Here is a 20,674-nt window from a genome sequence, read left to right as displayed (position 1 = left end):
ACCCCTTCCTGCTTCTCCACGTGGGCACCAATGATACTGCCAAGAATGACCTTGAGCGGATCACTGCGGACTACGTGGCTCTGGGAAGAAGGATAAAGGAGTTGGAGGCGCAAGTGGTGTTCTCGTCCATCCTCCCCGTGGAAGGAAAAGGCCTGGGTAGGGACCGTCGAATCGTGGAAGTCAACGAATGGCTACGCAGGTGGTGTCGGAGAGAAGGCTTTGGATTCTTTGACCATGGGATGGTGTTCCATGAAGGAGGAGTGCTGGGCAGAGACGGGCTCCATCTTACGAAGAGAGGGAAGAGCATCATTGCCAGCAGGCTGGCTAACCTAGTGAGGAGGGCTTTAAACTAGGTTCACCGGGGGAAGGAGACCAAAGCCCTGAGGTAAGTGGGAAAGCGGGATACCGGGAGGAAGCACAGGCAGGAATGTCTGTGAGGGGAGGGCTCCTGCCTCATACTGGGAATGAGGGGCGATCAACAGGTTATCTCAAGTGCTTATATACAAATGCACAAAGCCTTGGAAACAAGCAGGGAGAACTGGAGGTCCTGGTGATGTCAAGGAACTATGACGTGATTGGAATAACAGAGACTTGGTGGGATAACTCACATGACTGGAGTACAGTCATGGATGGTTATAAACTGTTCAGGAAGGACAGGCAGGGCAGAAAAGGTGGGGGAGTAGCACTGTATGTAAGGGAGCAGTATGACTGCTCAGAGCTCCGGTACGAAACTGTGGAAAAACCTGAGTGTCTCTGGATTAAGTTTAGAAGTGTGTGCAACAAGAGTGATGTAGTGGTGGGAGTCTGCTATAGACCACCGGACCAGGGGGATGAGGTGGATGAGGCTTTCTTCCGGCAACTCACGGAAGCTACTAGATCGCATGCCCTGATTCTCATGGGTGACTTTAATTTTCCTGATATCTGCTGGGAGAGCAATACAGCGGTGCATAGACAATCCAGGAAGTTTTTGGAAAGCGTAGGGGACAATTTCCTGGCGCAAGTGCTAGGGGAGCCAACTAGGGGGGGCGCTTTTCTTGACCTGCTGCTCACAAACCGGGTAGAATTAGTGGGGGAAGCAAAAGTAGATGGGAATCTGGGAGGCAGTGACCATGAGTTGGTTGAGTTCAGGATCCTGACGCAGGGAAGAAAGGTAAGCAGCAGGATACGGACCCTGGACTTCAGGAAAGCAGACTTCGACTCCCTCAGGGAACGGATGGGTAGGATCCCCTGGGGGACTATCATGAAGGGGAAGGGAGTCCAGGAGAGCTGGCTGTATTTCAAGGAATCCCTGTTGAGGTTACAGGGACAAACCATCCCGATGAGTCGAAAGAATAGTAAACATGGCAAGCGACCAGCTTGGCTTAATGGTGAAATCCTAGCGGATCTTAAACATAAAAAAGAAGCTTACAAGAAGTGGAAGGTTGGACATATGACCAGGGAAGAGTATAAAAATATTGCTCGGGCATGTAGGAAAGATATCAGGAGGGCCAAATCGCACCTGGAGCTGCAGCTAGCAAGAGATGTCAAGAGTAACAAGAAGGGTTTCTTCAGGTATGTTGGCAACAAGAAGAAAGCCAAGGAAAGTGTGGGCCCCTTACTGAATGAGGGAGGCAACCTAGTGACAGAGGATGTGGAAAAAGCTAATGTACTCAATGCTTTTTTTGCCTCTGTTTTCACTAACAAGGTCAGCTCCCAGACTGCTGCGCTGGGCATCACAGAATGGGGAAGAGATGGCCAGCCCTCTGTGGAGATAGAGGTGGTTAGGGACTATTTAGAAAAGCTGGACGTGCACAAGTCCATGGGGCCGGACGAGTTACATCCGAGAGTGCTGAAGGAATTGGCGGCTGTGATTGCAGAGCCCTTGGCCATTATCTTTGAAAACTCGTGGCGAACGGGGGAAGTCCCGGATGACTGGAAAAAGGCTAATGTAGTGCCAATCTTTAAAAAAGGGAAGAAGGAGGATCCTGGGAACTACAGGCCAGTCAGCCTCACCTCAGTCCCTGGAAAAATCATGGAGCAGGTCCTCAAAGAATCAATCCTGAAGCACTTACATGAGAGGAAAGTGATCAGGAACAGTCAGCATGGATTCACCAAGGGAAGGTCATGCCTGACTAATCTAATCGCCTTTTATGATGAGATTACTGGTTCTGTGGATGAAGGGAAAGCAGTGGATGTATTGTTTCTTGACTTTAGCAAAGCTTTTGACACGGTCTCCCACAGTATTCTTGTCAGCAAGTTAAGGAAGTATGGGCTAGATGAATGCACTATAAGGTGGGTAGAAAGCTGGCTAGATTGTCGGGCTCAACGGGTAGTGATAAATGGCTCCATGTCTAGTTGGCAGCCGGTGTCAAGTGGAGTGCCCCAGGGGTCGGTCCTGGGGCCGGTTTTGTTCAATATCTTCATAAATGATCTGGAGGATGGTGTGGATTGCACTCTCAGCAAATTTGCAGATGATACTAAACTGGGAGGAGTGGTAGATACGCTGGAGGGGAGGGATAGGATACAGAAGGACCTAGACAAATTGGAGGATTGGGCCAAAAGAAATCTGATGAGGTTCAATAAGGATAAGTGCAGGGTCCTGCACTTAGGATGGAAGAATCCAATGCACCGCTACAGACTAGGGACCGAATGGCTAGGCAGCAGTTCTGCGGAAAAGGACCTAGGGGTGACAGTGGACGAGAAGCTGGATATGAGTCAACAGTGTGCCCTTGTTGCCAAGAAGGCCAATGGCATTTTGGGATGTATAAGTAGGGGCACAGCCAGCAGATCGAGGGATGTGATCGTTCCCCTCTATTCGACACTGGTGAGGCCTCATCTGGAGTACTGTGTCCAGTTTTGGGCCCCACACTACAAGAAGGATGTGGATAAATTGGAGAGAGTCCAGCGAAGGGCAACAAAAATGATTAGGGGTCTAGAGCACATGACTTATGAAGAGAGGCTGAGGGAGCTGGGATTGTTTAGTCTGCAGAAGAGAAGAATGAGGGGGGATTTGATAGCTGCTTTGAACTACCTGAAAGGGGGTTCCAAAGAGGATGGCTCTAGACTGTTCTCAATGGTAGCAGATGACAGAACGAGGAGTAATGGTCTCAAGTTGCAATGGGGGAGGTTTAGATTGGATATTAGGAAAAAAATTTTCACTAAGAGGGTGGTGAAACACTGGAATGCGTTACCTAGGGAGGTGGTAGAATCTCCTTCCTTAGAGGTTTTTAAGGTCAGGCTTGACAAAGCCCTGGCTGGGATGATTTAACTGGGAATTGGTCCTGCTTCGAGCAGGGGGTTGGACTAGATGACCTTCTGGGGTCCCTTCCAACCCTGATATTCTATGATTCTATACCTGCAGAGCTGGGCAGCTGGAGAGCGGCGGCTGCTGGTCAGGAGCCCAGCACTGCAGGCACAGCTGCCACCAGCAGCAGCGCAAAAGTAAGGGTAGTGGTATTGCCACCCCCCTCCCCCAACTCCTTTTTGGGTCAAGATCCCCATAATTACAACACTGAAATTTCAGATTTAAAAAGCTGAAATCATGAAATTTACCATTTTTAAAATCCCATGACTGTGAAATTGACCAAAATGGACTGTGAATTTGGTAGGGCCTTAAGTATAGGACAAGAGTTCAAGACAGCTGTAACCAGAAAAAAACATTACTGTAATGTTCATTTTTGTATACATTCCATAAAGCCAGTTTTTAAAAGCCTCCAGCACAAGCAAAAAAGGAGATTTTGAAATTGTGACCAAAGTATAAAATTTTCTAAAGTGCTTTAGTCACTTAGACCCAGATCTTCAAAGGTGTTTAGGCACCTAACTCCCATTGATTAATTGCCTAAAAACCTTTGAAGATCTGGGTCTAAGGATCCTTTGAGGATCTGGGCCTTTGGTGCTTTTGAACATTTTACCCAAGATGCGTAAAGTTAGACTCCTAAGCCTGTATTTAGGCTTCTAAATATATGGCCTCTTTTTCAAAAATGCTGACTGCTCAGCAGCTTCTGCTGAAGTTAATGAATGCTGAACATTTCTGAAAAAGAGGTCACTTAACTTAGGTGCCTAAATATGGCTTTAGGAGCTTAACTTAAGGCATTTATTTCTGAAAATTGCTGGCCCCTGTATCTGGCCTAGTTTTATCACAAAATGCCACTCACCACTACATTTCAATTACCCATAACTAGGGCTCTGTGTCTCATGGCGGTTATGGAAGTCACGGATTCTGCCACTTTCTGTGACCTCCATGACTTCTTCAGGGGCAAGTTTGGCTGACCCCAGGGCTGCCCAAGCAGCTGGCTCCAGGGCCAGCTGCTCAGGTGGTCCCCGGCACAGCCACACCAGCCATTTCTAGAGAGGCCCTGGGGACAGCCACACCAGCTGCTGCTCCAGCAGCCTGGGCAATGGTCCCTGGCCCCCGGCAACTGGTGCTGCTAGCCCCAGGCATCCCCCCATCAGTGCCCCCCCCTCCAAGATTTAATCACTGGTATTTTTAGTACAAGTCATGGAGAGGCCATGGGCTGTGAATTTTGTTTATTGCCCATAACCTGTCCATGACTTGTACTAAAACTACCCATGACTAAATCGTAGCCTTACCCATAACAGACCAGGAGCAACTGGTAAAAACAGTAGATGCCAAAAGAGAGCAGGGGTATCCATTTGCATAAACATTACAATCAGATGCAATTAGCAGACTTACCATTAGGGGTCTGTGCAGTTGAATCCAAGGAAATAAGAAGCTCCATTATGTAAACCTCCGTCATAAAAAGATGTACAAGTAAAGGAATTGTGGACTTACACAGAGGTGCAGTGGATAAAGTAGATCAAGATAGGAGGGGAAGCTCATTAATTTTGATGGCTGCCATTACATGTCTCCATATTATCAGGAATGAGGTGTTGCATCATTTTGTGGTGATAAAAGGCAGCAAAGAGAAGAGAATGGGGTCAAGAAAAGAAATGCATTTGACAGGGGTTCTTCTCCCCCCCCCCCGCCAAAGGAGCCAGCAGCAAGCAAAGTAAAAAGACACTCTCCAGTGTCTGCTAGGATGGCGAATCTGTACTGATTCAAAAACAAAAAAGGAGAGGGCCTGGATCTCTACCCTGAAATATATAATGTAAAAAGAGATTTTATGTCAAACATACGATTTATTTGTTTCCTTCCTCTCCCTCCTCAGGGGAATAGGGAGCTGCTGGGGCAAGTTCCTTCCTCTGGAACTAGCCTGGAGAAATACCTTCCTTTGTAGAGGAGGTGAATAGAGAACTTGTGTCTGGGGCCATATTTCTGCCATTAGATGCTCCTCTGACTGGTGGGAAAAACTGGGAGCTCCAGGAAGAAGCTCCTCTCATGGCTGGGCAGTCCTCACTTCATCAGCCAGACAAGAAGGGAGGGGAAGTTCTCCCTCTGCTCTGCCTTACCTTAATGTCTGTAGAAAAGAGTTGAGGGCAAAGTAAGTCTAAAACCACCCATCTTATCTGCTTTGACTTTCTCCATTTTCTTTCTATGCCTGACAGGCTGCAACAGTGAGTACAAGGACTACAGTATATTTTGACATCCCCTGGAGGGAGCCTCAAAGTCTTCCCACACCCAGTCCCACTGATGTCCTGGGGAGGCAGCTCCAGCAACCCAAACCAAGGACTTTGTGGGTTAATTCCCAGCTGAGGATCAGAAGGATCTGAGGGACGCACTAATGGCTGGAAGCAAATCAGGAGCAGATTAGCCTATGCACATACCATACACAGGGAAGTTAAGAAGGCTGTGCTGACCAAAAGCCAGGACAGGAAGCTCTAGGGAGAATAGAAGACCTACCCCATATGGCTTCTTTTGAGTTTACTGCTTGTATAAGTGCATGAATGGAATGCAGCTACAGACTTACCAAACTGGTGTCAATCTGGGTTTAACCAGAACCCTGCAACAAAACCCTATCAGGAGAGGGTGATTTGTGTTCAAACCTGAACCTCTGGTGAACTCTCTTTCTCTCTCATTGTTTCTCTCTAGGTCCTGCCCGACAGCCTGTATTTCCATTCAAAGAACTTTCCCACTTAGAAGAAAATATATGTCTTCACAGTGTTATAATTGCCTATGAGATGAAGGGAAAAGGGCTATGTCGACTTACTATACATGGGCTGATGTGTTAGAACAATAAATGAATATGGATTTCTTTTTTTGCAGTACAGTACATATAGAGTGAATTTTTTCTTCCCCTAGTCATGAAACCAATGGGATTATTAGCATAAGGCAAGCAAGGTTGTCCAGAGTGTTATTTCTGTAGTGAGAACTCAGTGATTTAGTGAGAAAAATGTGTTCGGAAGTTTTCCAGCAACAGTCAAGCGACAAAGCAGAGCAAGATTCCAGTTAGATTACAATCGTCCAGGTTCTTCATACTTGCCAACTCTTCAAAGCCAATAATTCATTCATTTGAGGGAGTAAATTAAGGACACTTTTAAATTTCACTGAAATACAATAGACTAGGAGAAATGAGTGGAAATTTCCTCTAAAAAATAGTTACCATGTCTGGTTCTTGTATTGACAGGCATTACATGTCACTATAAATGATTTCATTTCCTCAATAGCTGGTTATACTAGTTTCCCATTTTGTCTGTCAGCATGCTTGCAGAAAATCTATGGTGTTAACAGCTTTGGTAATGTTTTCTCATTTGCTGACAGAGCTTTTACTGGAGACAAAAGATATTTGATCATTTATAAACATATGCTAATGGTTCTGAACAACGACATAGCTGCAAAAATGAGTTTTAACTTGCATGCTTCACATGTTTCATAATGTTACTTGACATTAGTTGGGCTTGCATTAAGTGGTAATTATTTTGTAACACACTTCTCTCATCAGAGAATCAGGAAACATGCCAAGAATTATTAAGCAGAGACACATATTAACTGTACCTGTTGTCCGAACTTGATACACTGATTGCTTAATACTCACTTCCACCAGGTAGTAAAAAAGTTCCCATTTATGGCTTTGTATTCTGAGTGAATTTTTAATGTAACCCTTGTCTGTTGTGGGTTGTTAAGTAATGGTACCATCACTATTTCTACTGGAAACAAAGGCCACCCATATGGTAAAATATTTTCCTTGTATGATACCTTGTAATAAAAGGTACTATTATCCCATGTAGTCATTGACCTTACATTTAGATACTGTATATTTTTAATAGATTTTTCAAAAACTGTAAGTGAATGTATTAAAAAAAAAACAGTAGTGATTTTCGACCCTGTACCATATATTCAGCTATTTTTAAATCATTGTGAATGACATCCACCCCTGTGCAGAGAGGCCAGTGCAAGGTCTGTGCACCACTCAAGTCTCACTTAACCCCTATTTTGAAGTGAATTTCTCTCTGTATGGAATTATCATAATCATAAAGACAAATATCCCTCAAAAAGCACATTTCCTCTCTCACACACATTGATTCCCACTTTAACCAGAAAACAACTATCATGAGAGTTATAACCAAAGGAAATTCATTTTTTAGAAACATATCTAAAGACAGGATTTGCACATCAGTATTCAACTTACATAGCATGTTCAGAAAAAAGAAAAATCAAACCAATAAGCCTACTTACAAAGATCCCTTGTAATGAATGCCAGATTTTAGACACACCACAGTTCCTCCCAAATCTATTCTTTCACAGACTATTTGGGGAAAAGGTGATTCAAGTTGAGTGAATAATTTCCAGGCTTTCATTTGCCAGTGTCAACATTTCCAGCATCCGGACATGGCAGTATAGGAGCTGTCTCAACCATTTCAGAATTGCCACCTTGGCATACTTAAGCAGATAAGGGAAAGAACATGTTCTGGTAATTCCAGAGAAGGCCAGTTGACAAGTTACCCAACAGCAGTGGAAATGATTCCACCCCTAGCAACTGAGCAAATCACACATGAAGCATCTCCAAGCAAACTGAATAAAGGTCATAGCCCCAGCAATGAGGATGACAGACCACTTTCAATTTATATATTTTTAATATAATGGAGAAATGGAGCATAATATCTCTATCACAACATACGTCAAACAATGCACTAATTTCGAATCCAGTGTTTTTAGGGAACAGCCAATTGAATGCTCTCCAAATATAGGGATTGACCATAGTTCACTATGGTCCACCCAAACTGATTCATAAGCCTTGGGCAGAAAGCACACTTCTCCATCAGACCACACACCCAACTACAGTGATCTAATGTAGTTGGAAACTTTTCTGTCCTGATTTGTCTTCCCATCTTAATCAGCACCCATCAAAGTCAATAAGAATTGGATCAGGCCTGAAGTTAGTCCTGGCTCCTTAATGGACTAGCCAATACCACATTGAGCTTTGTACATTTTAGTTTAGGAAACTGAATTTTTTAAATACTACCTGTGGTTAATTAAAAACTCCCTCTTTGATCTCTTCTGTGTGCAATACTGCCCACTTGTTTGCATCACTGTGTTTCTCATTCTGTACATACACAAGTATTGACCAGAAAAATTAGGCTGAGGAAGGCCAATTCTAAGATTGTTTCAGCTTTGTCCCACATTTGGACTTGGGAGGCTGAGAACAAAGTACAAGAGAAAATAGTACACAGACTGAAAAGGCTATGGGATTATTTTCTTCAACATAAATAACCATAAAACTTTTTATGATTCAGCCATTCTAAAGTCAATCTACGTTATTAAAAAGTGCAGCAGCATCAAGTACATGGGGTGGAATTAAATTTGAGTTTCAGAGAGAGAGAATACAAAAATAAAAATTGGAAAAAGAAGTTTGGGGTATGTAATCCACAGCCTGCTGAGTTGGTTCTCGAGATCCAGTAACATACCCTCAGTTTCCTAAGAATTTAAGCTTTTATTTTATTTTTTAATTAAGTGAGATTTCAGCAGTGCTCAATGTTGGCTTAATTGACTTCAATGGGAGCAAAGTGTTTTTGGAAATCACACCCTATTATTTAACTATGATGGTTGTGAAGAAAAATGTATGCTTATTCTCTATCTTCCTGAGTCCACAGTCTCACAGCCTGAATCAAGAGCTCAGAGATAAAACCTTCTACTAAATTTTTCAATAGGGTGTTGAATCCGACACTTAATTATATCCATTTAATTATGTCACTATGTTTATCTGGTTACTGCAAGGAGGCCGGGTCCTTTGGTATTTGCCATGATGATGACGATGACGACTACAGTTAACTATAACATGGAAATCCAGTGTGGACTGCACTTAAAAACCACCAAGATACATTCTTTAGGATTACATTAACGATTAGAGATGGAAAGGTATTAGGTCTGTGATACACAATATGTGGCTACTCATTTCAATCTCTTTCTAGAGAAGCAGACTACCAGTAAGAATAGGTGAAAAGTAGGAAACACAGGAGTGTTCTAGATAAAATGAACAGATCAGAGGGTTTCAGGAGCAGCAGGCCAGGAAAGCTTTCGTAGGTTATATAAAGAGGGCTGCTATTTGTAAAAGTCTCTTTGGAAGTACTTATGTTTGTCAACCGATATTTCTTCTATTTGGACTCTGAAAGGATCAAAGGGACCACAACATTGCGTAACAGACTCAAACTGTTGAAAAATAAAGCTCAGAAATAAAGCTGAACATCAAGAAGCTGAACTTTCAGCTGAACAATAAAGCTGAACTTCCAGGGAAGCTGCACCAGTTTTCCCAACTAGTCCTTCCCTGGCAACACTCCAAACACATTTGGTCTTTCTATAATTTTGTGTAACACTATATGCTAACAGCACTCTATAAACACATTTTTAAAATGTATATTTTCCTCAAACTAAAATCCTAAATACATTTATTATGTAAATTATGTAGCGCCCTTGCATTTCTGGCAACTTACCAATGTGGCCTTCGCTGCTGTGAAGGCTGGGCTTCAATGGAATAATCTAAATGAAAAACAGTATCTAGCCACAAGGGGACACTGTGACAACCTGCCACACATTACTGCTTTCCTCCCATCTTCCCCTGCCCAGCAGGACAATTATGAAGGTACTTGCTTTATGAATGAAGCCAACAAGGAACCAGTGCTGCTTTTGTTTTCCAGTTACCTAAATAGGTCGGTAGATTACTGGTTAATCATTAAAATTACTAAGCACAGTCTACTAAACAGAACATTTTCTTCCACACTAATTACCTAGTATCAACAGAGATTTAACATTTTCTCAAAGGAAACCCATCCTGAGCGCTGTGCACCACACCAGGAGATGCTATATTGTTATTTTTTGAACTTTAAAAATCTAAAAGAAAACAGTGATGCTTGGCATGTGGGCTGTGGAGTAAACTCCTCTAAAAAATCTTTGCCCAGTCAATGACAGTTTCCTTTGACAAGGCTTCACTGGAAGGTATGGTGACCTTTAAGAAGATTTTGAGATGAACAAACTTCTGTCATTAAAAAATAAAAATTACAGAAGCATGAGGAGCACCATTACAATGTATCAGAAACATATGGGACATTTTTTGTAAGTAACCTAGGAATCTAAGTCCCATTTTCAAAAATGACCTAAGTCCCATTGACTTTCAATGACAATTAAGCTCCTAAGTCACTTTTGAAAATGGTACTTGGGTGATTTGGAAAATTTTACACCCATTATATATGGCTAAGGTGACTGGGAGATGGTTAGCTGTGCATCTTTAGAGAGAAACCCCAAGATGCAGATCCTCAGCTGGTGCAAATCACCATAACTTCACTGGCTTCAACAGAGCTATGACAATTTCTGCCACCTGACTGGGGGGCACGGATCAGCATTCACGTTGCACTCCCCCTCAGTACCCAGCGGCCCAGGCCGTGGAAGCTAATTATCGAACCAGTGGACCAAATTCGGTGATGAAGGTCACGTGGCACCTGAAGCACATACACTAAGAAGATGTCACCTGAGGACCTGCCCCCAGACAGAAAACGTGTTATTCTTATAATTAGGATGACCAGATGTCCCGATTTTATAGGGACTCCCAATTTTTGGGTCTTTTTCTTATATAGGCTCCCATTACCCCTCACCCTCGTCCCAATTTTTCACACTTGCTGTCTGGTCACCCTACTTATAATACACAGAACACTTGTTATTACAGAGATAATCAATACAATAATTCAGAAGTTTCCACACTTCTGAAGAGATTTCCTTCTTTCTCTCACCTTTGGCTTTGGATTTCCAGCCACTCTGCATGTAAATGTGACTGGCATTCCTTCAAAGATTTTGTAATGTTTCAGCTTCATCTCAAAATATGGTGCCACACTGTTATCAGTGGGCTCGTCTCCATGCTGCACCTCATCATCCGATTCCTCCACAGGAGACCTCTCCAGGCGGTATTCAATCTCACTGATCAGTCTCTGCTCAAAGCTGGAGACTTTATACTCCTATCGGACAAGGAAGGTTCGTGTTACTGTCTGTCATCATTTACTACATAATATGATGTGATTCGAATGAATTTCTTTCCCTAAGTCTTTGACAATTGATTAGGATCTTACATATAAAAAGAAATTGTATCATGTAGAAGAAAAACATAACAATTTGTGCCAAAATGAGATCCTTATAAAACAATGAAAACATCTGGTACTAGGCATACATTTCATATTGTCCTAGGATCTAATTCGTAAGAAAAAAAGCCATTGGTTGCTTTCCTTCCTCTCTCTTTTTTTTCCAAACACACAAAGCATATCATCATATATTCTTAAACAGTTCATAAAGAAAAAAAACACTGATTTTTCCTGGAGGGTGTAGGCAGATTTAGGGTGGGGTTTGTTTCCAGATGGCCATGAGACCATATGGTTCACAGCTGGAGTTTGTGAAGAACCTTACTGCAAGTAGTACAATAAAAATACCATTATTTTGTTTATATTTTCCCTGAGCAGTGACAAAGCTACATTACTGGCATATGACGACAACTGCCATATTTTTCTCATGTCTCCAGCCCCAACCCAATTGCTGCCACAGATTGGCCTTGCTTAAAAAACAGTGACATAAATAAATAAATAAACAAACAAACAAACAATAAGGAATGTTTAGTGTGAAACACACAATTTGTTTAAATTTACTACTGATTTGTACCCATAAGAAGATACTCTGCATCTAGACATGTCTGAGGTGGGCTTTATGGTAAGTGAACTGAAGACTAGAGAGCAGCAGAAATCTTTATTTATCATTGATTTTCTTAGGCTGCAGAAAATAGAACACCCTTTTGTAGGTTTTATATTATTTCTAACCATTCTTTTTCTTATTAATATTGGTATCTCATGTAAAGTCTCCTTTCACAGATTCTCCCTCTGCAAATTAATTTGATCTGGCTGATGACATTAAGACCCTCTGACTTGGTTACAGAAAATAATGATCACTTTGTGCAGGAAAAAAGTGAGAGAAAAGTTGAATTTTGGTTATAACAAACATTTTGCCTATTTCTTTAAAAATTTCCCCATGAAATTTTATCCAATTATCTCATTATTCATGTTGTATATATTCTACATTACTTAGATGAGCCAATGCAGGATGCAAAGCATCTCGCGTCAATGGATCTCAGAATTACTGGGGAAAGATATTTGTACAGAGAGCTATCATGGTAGTGTTGTTAAAGTTAATCTGTCTGCAGTTGCTTACTAAATATTAAATTAAATTAAACACCACGTGTGTAAGTGCACCCCAGAAATAAGTTATTAATGTTTGGCCACTGCAGTGTTATTAAAGGAAAAGAGTAAAGGTGAAAGGTACAGGAGACAAAAAGTCAATAGACAAAAAAGCAAGAAAGAAGAAAGATGAAAACCTTTTGATTATCCACAGGATTCATTATAGAAGCATCAAGAGAGCAAGCTTCCTGTAAGGGCAGAAAGAAAATGAAGGCTAGCAGTAAGAAGATCAAGAGGAATCCACTACAATTTCTGGGAGTTCTTTCAGAAGAAAGTACTGCATGTGGTAACATAAGCAAATGAATGGCTGAACAGCAACACTGACATCAGAGCAAAAATGGAAAATTGGTTTACTTGGCTTTTTAAACAGACTTTCTGCTACACTTCTGATTTTGGTTTGCACACAACAGTACAGATTACAGGCATACAAGACAAGTTAGTCTCAGGATAACAGAGGATGTATTTTTGCCTTGAGAAACTGAAGGGTTAGGATAGGATAGAATAAAAAGAAATGAAGCTCAAAGTGGGAAGCAGACATCTGAGAACGCTTTCATCTTATTCAGTGTGGAAAAACTGAGCAAGAAGCATGGTATTCTCTGCTTGATTGCTTTTGTGTATAAATCACAATTTCTATAGTCAAATCCGTCCTGTCTTGTGTGTATCTATCCTACCATATGGACCTCTCTAGTAGAATGTTGTCTGAAAAGAACAATGGAAAGGAAATGATTATTTTACTGTGCAAGTGCAGAGTTATGTAGCACCTGTGTAGTGGGCTCTTCATCTGGTTCCTGTATATTAAAGACAGTTGCAGCATTGTCAGCACCCAGTAGTCGACGTGCCATCTTCTCCTCATATGTTAACCTCTGAACCAAAATAAAACAAAAAAGGGGGGTGGGAGGAAAGGAAAGTGGAGAAGGGGAAGGGGAAGTAAAAGAAAGTTATTTTTTCTCTTTTAAAAACCACACGGCAGGTAACTTAGAGAGCAACTAATGTTCCCATGGGAAAATCTGAGAATCATTCAGTTTAGAAATAAGTTAGCTTCTGTGTCATATTTTCTGTATTGCTCAAATGTATTGCTGAAATGAAAACAGGATCTTTATTAAAAATCCATCTCCTCTATTTGTGGCATCAACATAATTTCCACAGAAAACAATTACACTCCCAAACACAATTATTACCTCGGAGGAGAAACAAGCAGGAACAGCAGATACTATTATGAAGAAAAAAAGAACCCATTTCACACAAACGTTCTTCATAATTGAGAACAATATAAAATATGAAAATGTAAGAAGTGTCACAAGCATCATGGTTTCTAAATAAATATTCTTAAAATTCTCACTTAAGCCTCAGTAGCTCTAATATTATTCCCCATAAACAAAAATATTTTTTAACTAAAGTAGTTGGGTAGTGCAGAGTGTGTATACTGCCAACAAAATAATAAAAAAGGTAGGAAATCATTAGTAAACACCTTTCAGACTCTTGCCTCCTAGAGCCACGATTTGACCTTTGCAACATTATCACAATCACATCCACCACCCACAAAATACCACCTTCATCCCCCTTCATACAGAACACAAAGTGGTTAGAAATGGATATTTGCTGGTTGTTTTGGATTCTAAGTAAGAAAAGCACCTATAAAACAGATATAGTATAAGGATTAAAAGTAGCTTTATGGTAGGCCATTTCTGAAAGTAGGTGAAGCCTCTTTAATTTAGGTTTACATACAGTTATCAAAGAGAATAGCAATGGGATTAAAATGAAACTTTTTTGCTACTGTTTATCAGTACACATTCCTATCTGCACAGTAGTTGAATGCTTCTACTTCCCTCTATTGCCCGTAAGTTTCTACATCAGAACCACATAAAGTTCAATTGAGAATACCAAGGAGAGTGTCTCTTTCTGTTTCTCCATTTGTCAGTGAAAGAGAGGACAACTTTATATAAAATATTATCTTCCTGAGAGATTGTGATTTCCTGTTTCTTTCTACCCTTCTGCAGAATAAGGGAACAGTTTATAAGAGACACTGTAATATAGGTTTCAGAGTAGCAGCTGTGTTAGTCTGTATTCACAAAAAAAAAAGGAGTACTTGTGGCACCTTAGAGACTAACAAATTTATTTCAGCATAAGCATTCGTGAGCTACAGCTTACTTCATCAGATGCATTCAGTGGAAAATACAGTGGGGAGATTTATATACACAGAGAACATGAAACAATGGGTGTTATCATACTCACTGTAAGGAGAGTGATCACTTAAGATGAGCTAATACCAGCAGGAGAGCGGGGGGAGTGAGGGGGGAGGAAACCTTTTGTAGTGATAATCAAGGTGGGCCATTTCCAGCAGTTGACAAGAACGTCTGAGGAACAGTGGGGTGGCGGGGAGGGGGGAATAAACATAGGGAAATAGTTTTACTTTGTGTAATGACCCATCCACTCCCAGTCTCTATTCAAGCCTAAGTTAATTGTATCCAGTTTGCAAATTAATTCCAATTCAGCAGTCTCTCGTTGGAGTCTGTTTTTGAAGTCTTTTTGTTCTAATATTGCGACTTTTAGGTCTGTAATCGAGTGACCAGAGAGATTGAAGTGTTCTCCGACTGGTTTTTGAATGTTATAATTCTTGACATCTGATTTGTGTCCATTTATTCTTTTACGTAGAGACTGTCCAGTTTGACCAATGTACATGGCAGAGGGGCATTGCTGGCACATGATGGCATATATCACATTGGTAGATGTGCAGGTGAACGAGCCTCTGATAAGTGTGGCTGATGTGATTAGGCCCTATGATGGTGTCTCCTGAATAGATATGTGGACACAGTTGGCAACGGGCTTTGTTGCAAGGATAGGTTCCTGGGTTAGTGGTTCTGTTGTGTGGTGTGTGGTTGCTGGTGAATATTTGCTTCAGGTTGGAATATAGAAAAGGAGTACTTGTGGCACCTTAGAGACTAACAAATTTATTTGAGCATAAGCTTTTGTGAGCAACAGCTCACTTCATCGGATGCATTCAGCTGTAGCTCACGAAAGCTTATGCTCAAATAAATTTGTTAGTCTAAGGTGCCACAAGTACTCCTTTTCTTTTTGTGAATACAGACTAACACGGCTGCTACTCTGAAACCTGTCACTATAATATAGATTAGACCTAAAATTTAGGTTTAGTAAAAAAAGGTTTCACATAGTTTAACATTAATAGAAATTGCCATTAATTTTTTTCCTTCTAAATTGCAACAAAAATATTCCCATGTATTTAAACATTTTCTTGCAGATCAAGTATTGCAGCATTGTGACAGTCTATGAAAGTGAAACTGACTCGAAGGTGGAGCAGAAATGGTGAAAAATTAGATTTCTGTAATTCTTTCAGCTTTAAGAAGCTGAGTTTATTTTAAAATGGATGGTTCTGCAGACAAAGCACAAGACTGGGATTCAAGAGTCCTGTGTTCTAATCCTGCTGCAGACTTCTGATGAGTCACTTAGCTTCTCTGCTTCCTATTTATCTATGGCAAATATTCAAAAGCTCTTTAGTGATTTAGAAGCCTAAGTCCAATTTTCAAAAGTGACTTAGGCACTAAAGGTATATCGACATAGCAAAAATAGACCCACAACAGTGAGTCTCAGAGTCTGGGTCAACTAATTTGGGCTCATAGGGCTTGCACTACCAGGCTAAAATAGCAGTGTAGGTGTTCAGGCTTGGGCTGGAGCGTGGGCTCTGAAACCCAGTGTGTGTGTGTGTGTACGGGGGGAAGACAGGGGGGAATGTCTCAGAGCCCAGGCTCCAGCCCAAGTAAGAACATCTACACTGCTGTTTTTAGCCCCATAACCTGAATTGACCCAGGCTCTGAGACTCGCTGCCATACGTCTTTTTTTTTTTCCAATGTAGACATACCCCAAGAAACCTAAAATCCTTTGATTATCAATGAGATTTCAATTATTTCTATATCACTTAGACGCTTTTGAAAATTTTGCCCCTCATTTACAAAATGGGGAAGATAATCTACAGCATTTAAATAACGTTCATCATTTAAAACAGATCACAAGAAAGATGTCAACACCTGATTCTTGGACTACTACGGTTTCAAAGACACTTAAAACAATCCCTTAACTGAAAAATTCACACAAGGTTTGAGAGAGTTGGTGTTTCTGAACAACTGGTGAACTTTTTCAAAGGTAAATTAGAAACATTTTTATTTATGTCTGACAATGCATATAAAAATATTTGGCTCAAAACCTTTTAGATGTGCACATGGCTAATCTGTAACCACATGCTTCATAACAGCATTTCTTCCAATTGTTTGTTACACCCACTTGTTTTGGCTCATCTTAAGATTAGACTGTAAGCTTTTTGAGGCAGGGACTGTGCCTAGCGCAATGGCCCTAATCCCGAGGGAGCCTCTGGGCACTATTGTAATACAAATAATAAATTATCTAGGAAACTATGCCCAATCCCCCCATTACATGTTATGTTTAAATACCGGCTGGCCATTGTTCAAAAGTTCTTCCTTGAAACGAAGTTTTCTTTCCAGGTCTTGTATGACAGCATCTTTTGTCCCTTGAATCTCTTCATCAGATGCTATCCTAGCAGTTCTGCCTGTTTTCTTTGGAAATCCCCTGCAACACAATACAAGAAAGTAATGTTTTTTATTAAACCATTAACATTTTAAAATATCTGGGTAAAATCCTGCCCTTACTGAAGTCAATGAGTTTTTGACATTGACTTCAGTAGGGTCAGGATCTCACCTACCCTGTCCAAACTCATGAAATTCAAGCTGTGAACCTGATAGTCTATTTTTTTTTAAAACTATATTCTTTGTGTTGTTACCACAGTTGTTACCAGAGTTATCAGTAATAATGCAGACGCTCAGCTGAAGTCATACAATTCTTCTTCTAACTCACTTTGTTGTGATCTGAGGGTCAGTTCTATGGCAAAAGTTTAAAATGTTTCTTTTTGATTTTTTTCTCAAGCATTAGTTCAAATAGGAGTTGAAATGGTGCTGAAGTGGGTGCCAACATAATACACACAAAAAATAGCAAGCAAAGTTAGCAATGACACTACAAATATGATAACAGCGCCTGTAAAGAAGGCATGACTAGTTCAGCAAGAATGAAAGGGAAAGTGGGGTGTGCATTGTACATACTGTTGCCCCTTTTCGATATGAATGGGTGGACAAATTTCAGGGCCCTGGGAACATTCCAGTTGGAAGTAGAAATTGATAGAGTCTGGTATTTTCTTTGATGCAATCTTGTTTATTTACAAAGAAGGTACCAAGTTCTGCTTCTCCAAATGCAGGAGAAACCAAAAGAAGGAGCAGTTTCTCAGCTTACAGCCCCCAGCCTCGTTTTGTCTTTGATCTCTAACTTTTTCACAGGTCACTCCTCTGGGTCAGAGAAAATGGGTGGTAAAACGAGATGAAGAGCTTGTACATTTCAGCACCTGTAGGGTTGGCAGAGTAAAGATATGTATTTAACAGGACCTTTTGGGGCACTGCTAAAAGAGGGCAGAGTTGAAGTTGCATGGTTTTCAGAAGTCTGAGTTTTGCTTAACTGAGCATTCTGCAAGGTGGTGACATACCACCAAGCAACTTTAACTCTGTGTTAATGTAGAGTTTTGCCACTGAATTGCTTAGGAACAGATATGTTATTGGTAGAAGTTAGTAGTCATTTAGGCAGTTGTTCATATCATGTCCCACAATTTGCATACTGAAACAGCCAGTGCTGTCTCCCATAGTCTGGACACCATCAGCCTGGCTTAAGCGGTCCCTCCAAGCTATGCCTCTGACCCATTCACTGTGTTCCCCCCTACAATTTAGCCCCCCCCACACACACACACTGCAAGCAGAGGCTAGTAAAGTACAGATTTTCTCAAAAACAACCAATCCAAGGCTTGCCTACCACCGGTTTCCATTTCCCACCCCTTCCGCAGCTGCAACCCCTCTCCCTTTCCTGGTCCCTACCTCCCCTCAGAAGTCATCTAGCTCCTCTCCATAACAAAAATTTTGGTTAGACTGCTGACTATTCTCCTGTCTTCACAGTAATCCTCCCCATAAATTAAAAACACGTTACAACAGAGAACTCATGTAGCAAGCAACATGAGTTATTATATCTTTATTATACAGGTGTACAAAATTTGAACTACATACGTCAATGGTGCGGTGTTCATGGAGACAATGGCATTAGCATGTTCCCTCAAACTACCCAGGCACTATAAAATAGCTGCATAGAAATGCTCTCATGTTTTTTTTCTTTACTGGTGCATGTGCACTGTAATCCTTCCAGATGCCACATCTGCGCAAGCAAAGAAGTGACCATGTCCTTAAAGACCATGCTCAGTTTAACTGCCCAAAGATTTAGTGGGTGCCATGCACTGCCTTCGGTAAAACTTGACAGATTGAGCCCATTTTGACCCACACTACATCAATAGTTTGACCCCTTGCCCTGCAAAAAAGAAGAAATTTAGAAACTGTTTGGAAAATGTTTTGGAGGATCTTACGTCTCTTTAACCCAGGCGTGGGCAAACTTTTTGGCCTGAGGGCCACATCAGGGAACAGAAATCGTATGGCGGGCAATGAATGCTCACAAAATTGGGGTTGGAGTGCGGGAAAGGGTGAGGGCTCTGGTTGGGGGAGCGGGCTCTGGGGCGTGGCTGGGGATGAGAGGTTTGGGGTGCAGGAGGATGCTCCCTGCTGGGATCGAGATGTTTGGAGAGCGGGAGGGGGATCAGGGCTGGGGCGTGTGGAGAAGCTCAGGGGTGCAGGCTCCGAGCAGCGCTTACCTCAAGTGGCTCCCGGAAGCAGTGGCATGTCCCTTCTCCGGCTCCTACATGAGGAGCAGCCCCCAACCCTCAGAGCGGGGCCATGCCGTGGCTTCCGGGAGCTGCACGGTGTGGCCCCCGACCCAGAACCCTGGCTGGAGCGCCGGAGCAGGAACTCATGGGTCGGCTTACAACAGCTCCGGCCCACGGGCCATGGTTTGCCCAACCCTCCTTTAACCCCTAACTCATATGATTCCAAATTAGGATCACTAACCATATCCCATACTCTCCTGAGGCACACCAAATATCAAAGGAATCTGACTAAGCATGTTGATTTTAGAGGACTTAGGGTATGTCTAGACTGCAATTAAAAGCCCATGGCTTGCCCATGCCAACTGACTCAAGCTTGCAGAGCTCAAGCTAAGGGTCTTTTTAGCTGCAGTATAAATGTTTGCGCTTTGGCTGGAGCCCAGGCTCTAGGACCCTGCAAGGTGGGAAAGTCCCAGAGCTCAGGTGGCAGCCTAAGCCTTAACGTCTACACCACAATTAAAGAGCCCCTCATTGTGAGCCCAAGTCAGCTGGCAGAGGCCAGCCCCGGATGTCTATTTGCAGTATAGACCCCTTAGAAAGGTCAACATTTAAAGAGAAGTTGTGATGCAATCTTAACTAGAGTGGTGTAGCCTCAGCACTATAATTAACCCATGTTACTGTTTGTGAATACATAATGTGTAACAAAGTTTTCTCTTCCTAGCACAGCTGGGAAATGACATGGCAATACTGTTTCTGAAAGACTAGTCAGTCCCAGAGCCTGCTTTACACTGGGAAACTGAACCAGCACTGAAAGCACTTTTCAACAGTGTGGCCTCATGACAGGAAAACAACTGTTTAAATGCTGGTATACAAAGAAAAAAGCTGTTCTCCATACCGTTGCAGAAAGTAGGATCAAACTTTCAGAAAGTCTCAGTCCCACTATCTGGAGTGATTGAAAATGGGTTTGTCTCGTCTGCACTAGCATCAAAACCATTTTCAGTACTTGTACAAGGGATTCACTACTGAAAATAATGGTTAAATTTTCTAGTGTAGACAAGGATATACTTATTCAGTTCAAGCAGTGTGGAACTGAACACTTCTGTCAGGTCTCTGCATTTTTAAAACAGTAGCACACCGGGGTTCCCATCTACAGCCTGATGAAGTTCCATAATGCCACTGTAACCTTTGATACTGGCTCAGTGCTGGATTTTCAACACCCCAGTGTTTGAGGGTTGTCAGATCTCTGATTTTGGTGTAGCCCATTGTAAAGAGAGATGCTTTGCAATATACGTAACTGGATCCAGGTCAGATTCCAAACATCCACACACTTCG

The 20,674-nt window shown here is 41.8% G+C and overlaps 1 protein-coding gene across 5 annotated transcripts in view; it reads right to left on the bottom strand.

Moving 5' to 3' along the window:
- Window positions 1–20,674, bottom strand: part of PALLD (palladin, cytoskeletal associated protein) — a 346,573-nt gene that overhangs the window by 26,910 nt on the left and 298,989 nt on the right. For 4 of the 5 annotated variants that reach the window (XM_074951119.1, XM_074951117.1, XM_074951122.1 and 1 more), the window contains 4 exons: window positions 17,037–17,172; window positions 13,338–13,439; window positions 12,714–12,764; window positions 11,095–11,316 (listed from right to left, as the gene is read on the bottom strand). In XM_074951119.1, coding sequence (XP_074807220.1) covers window positions 11,095–11,316; window positions 12,714–12,764; window positions 13,338–13,439; window positions 17,037–17,172 — 511 coding nt within the window. The remainder of the gene's footprint in view (window positions 1–11,094; window positions 11,317–12,713; window positions 12,765–13,337; window positions 13,440–17,036; window positions 17,173–20,674) is intronic. The other variant, XM_074951118.1, reaches the window with a different exon arrangement.

The sequence above is a fragment of the Natator depressus genome, chromosome 4, assembly GCF_965152275.1.
Source record: "Natator depressus isolate rNatDep1 chromosome 4, rNatDep2.hap1, whole genome shotgun sequence".
NCBI lineage: Eukaryota > Metazoa > Chordata > Testudines > Cheloniidae > Natator > Natator depressus.
Note: the sequence above shows the minus strand (reverse complement) of the source record. Positions and strands in the feature narration are given on the sequence as shown.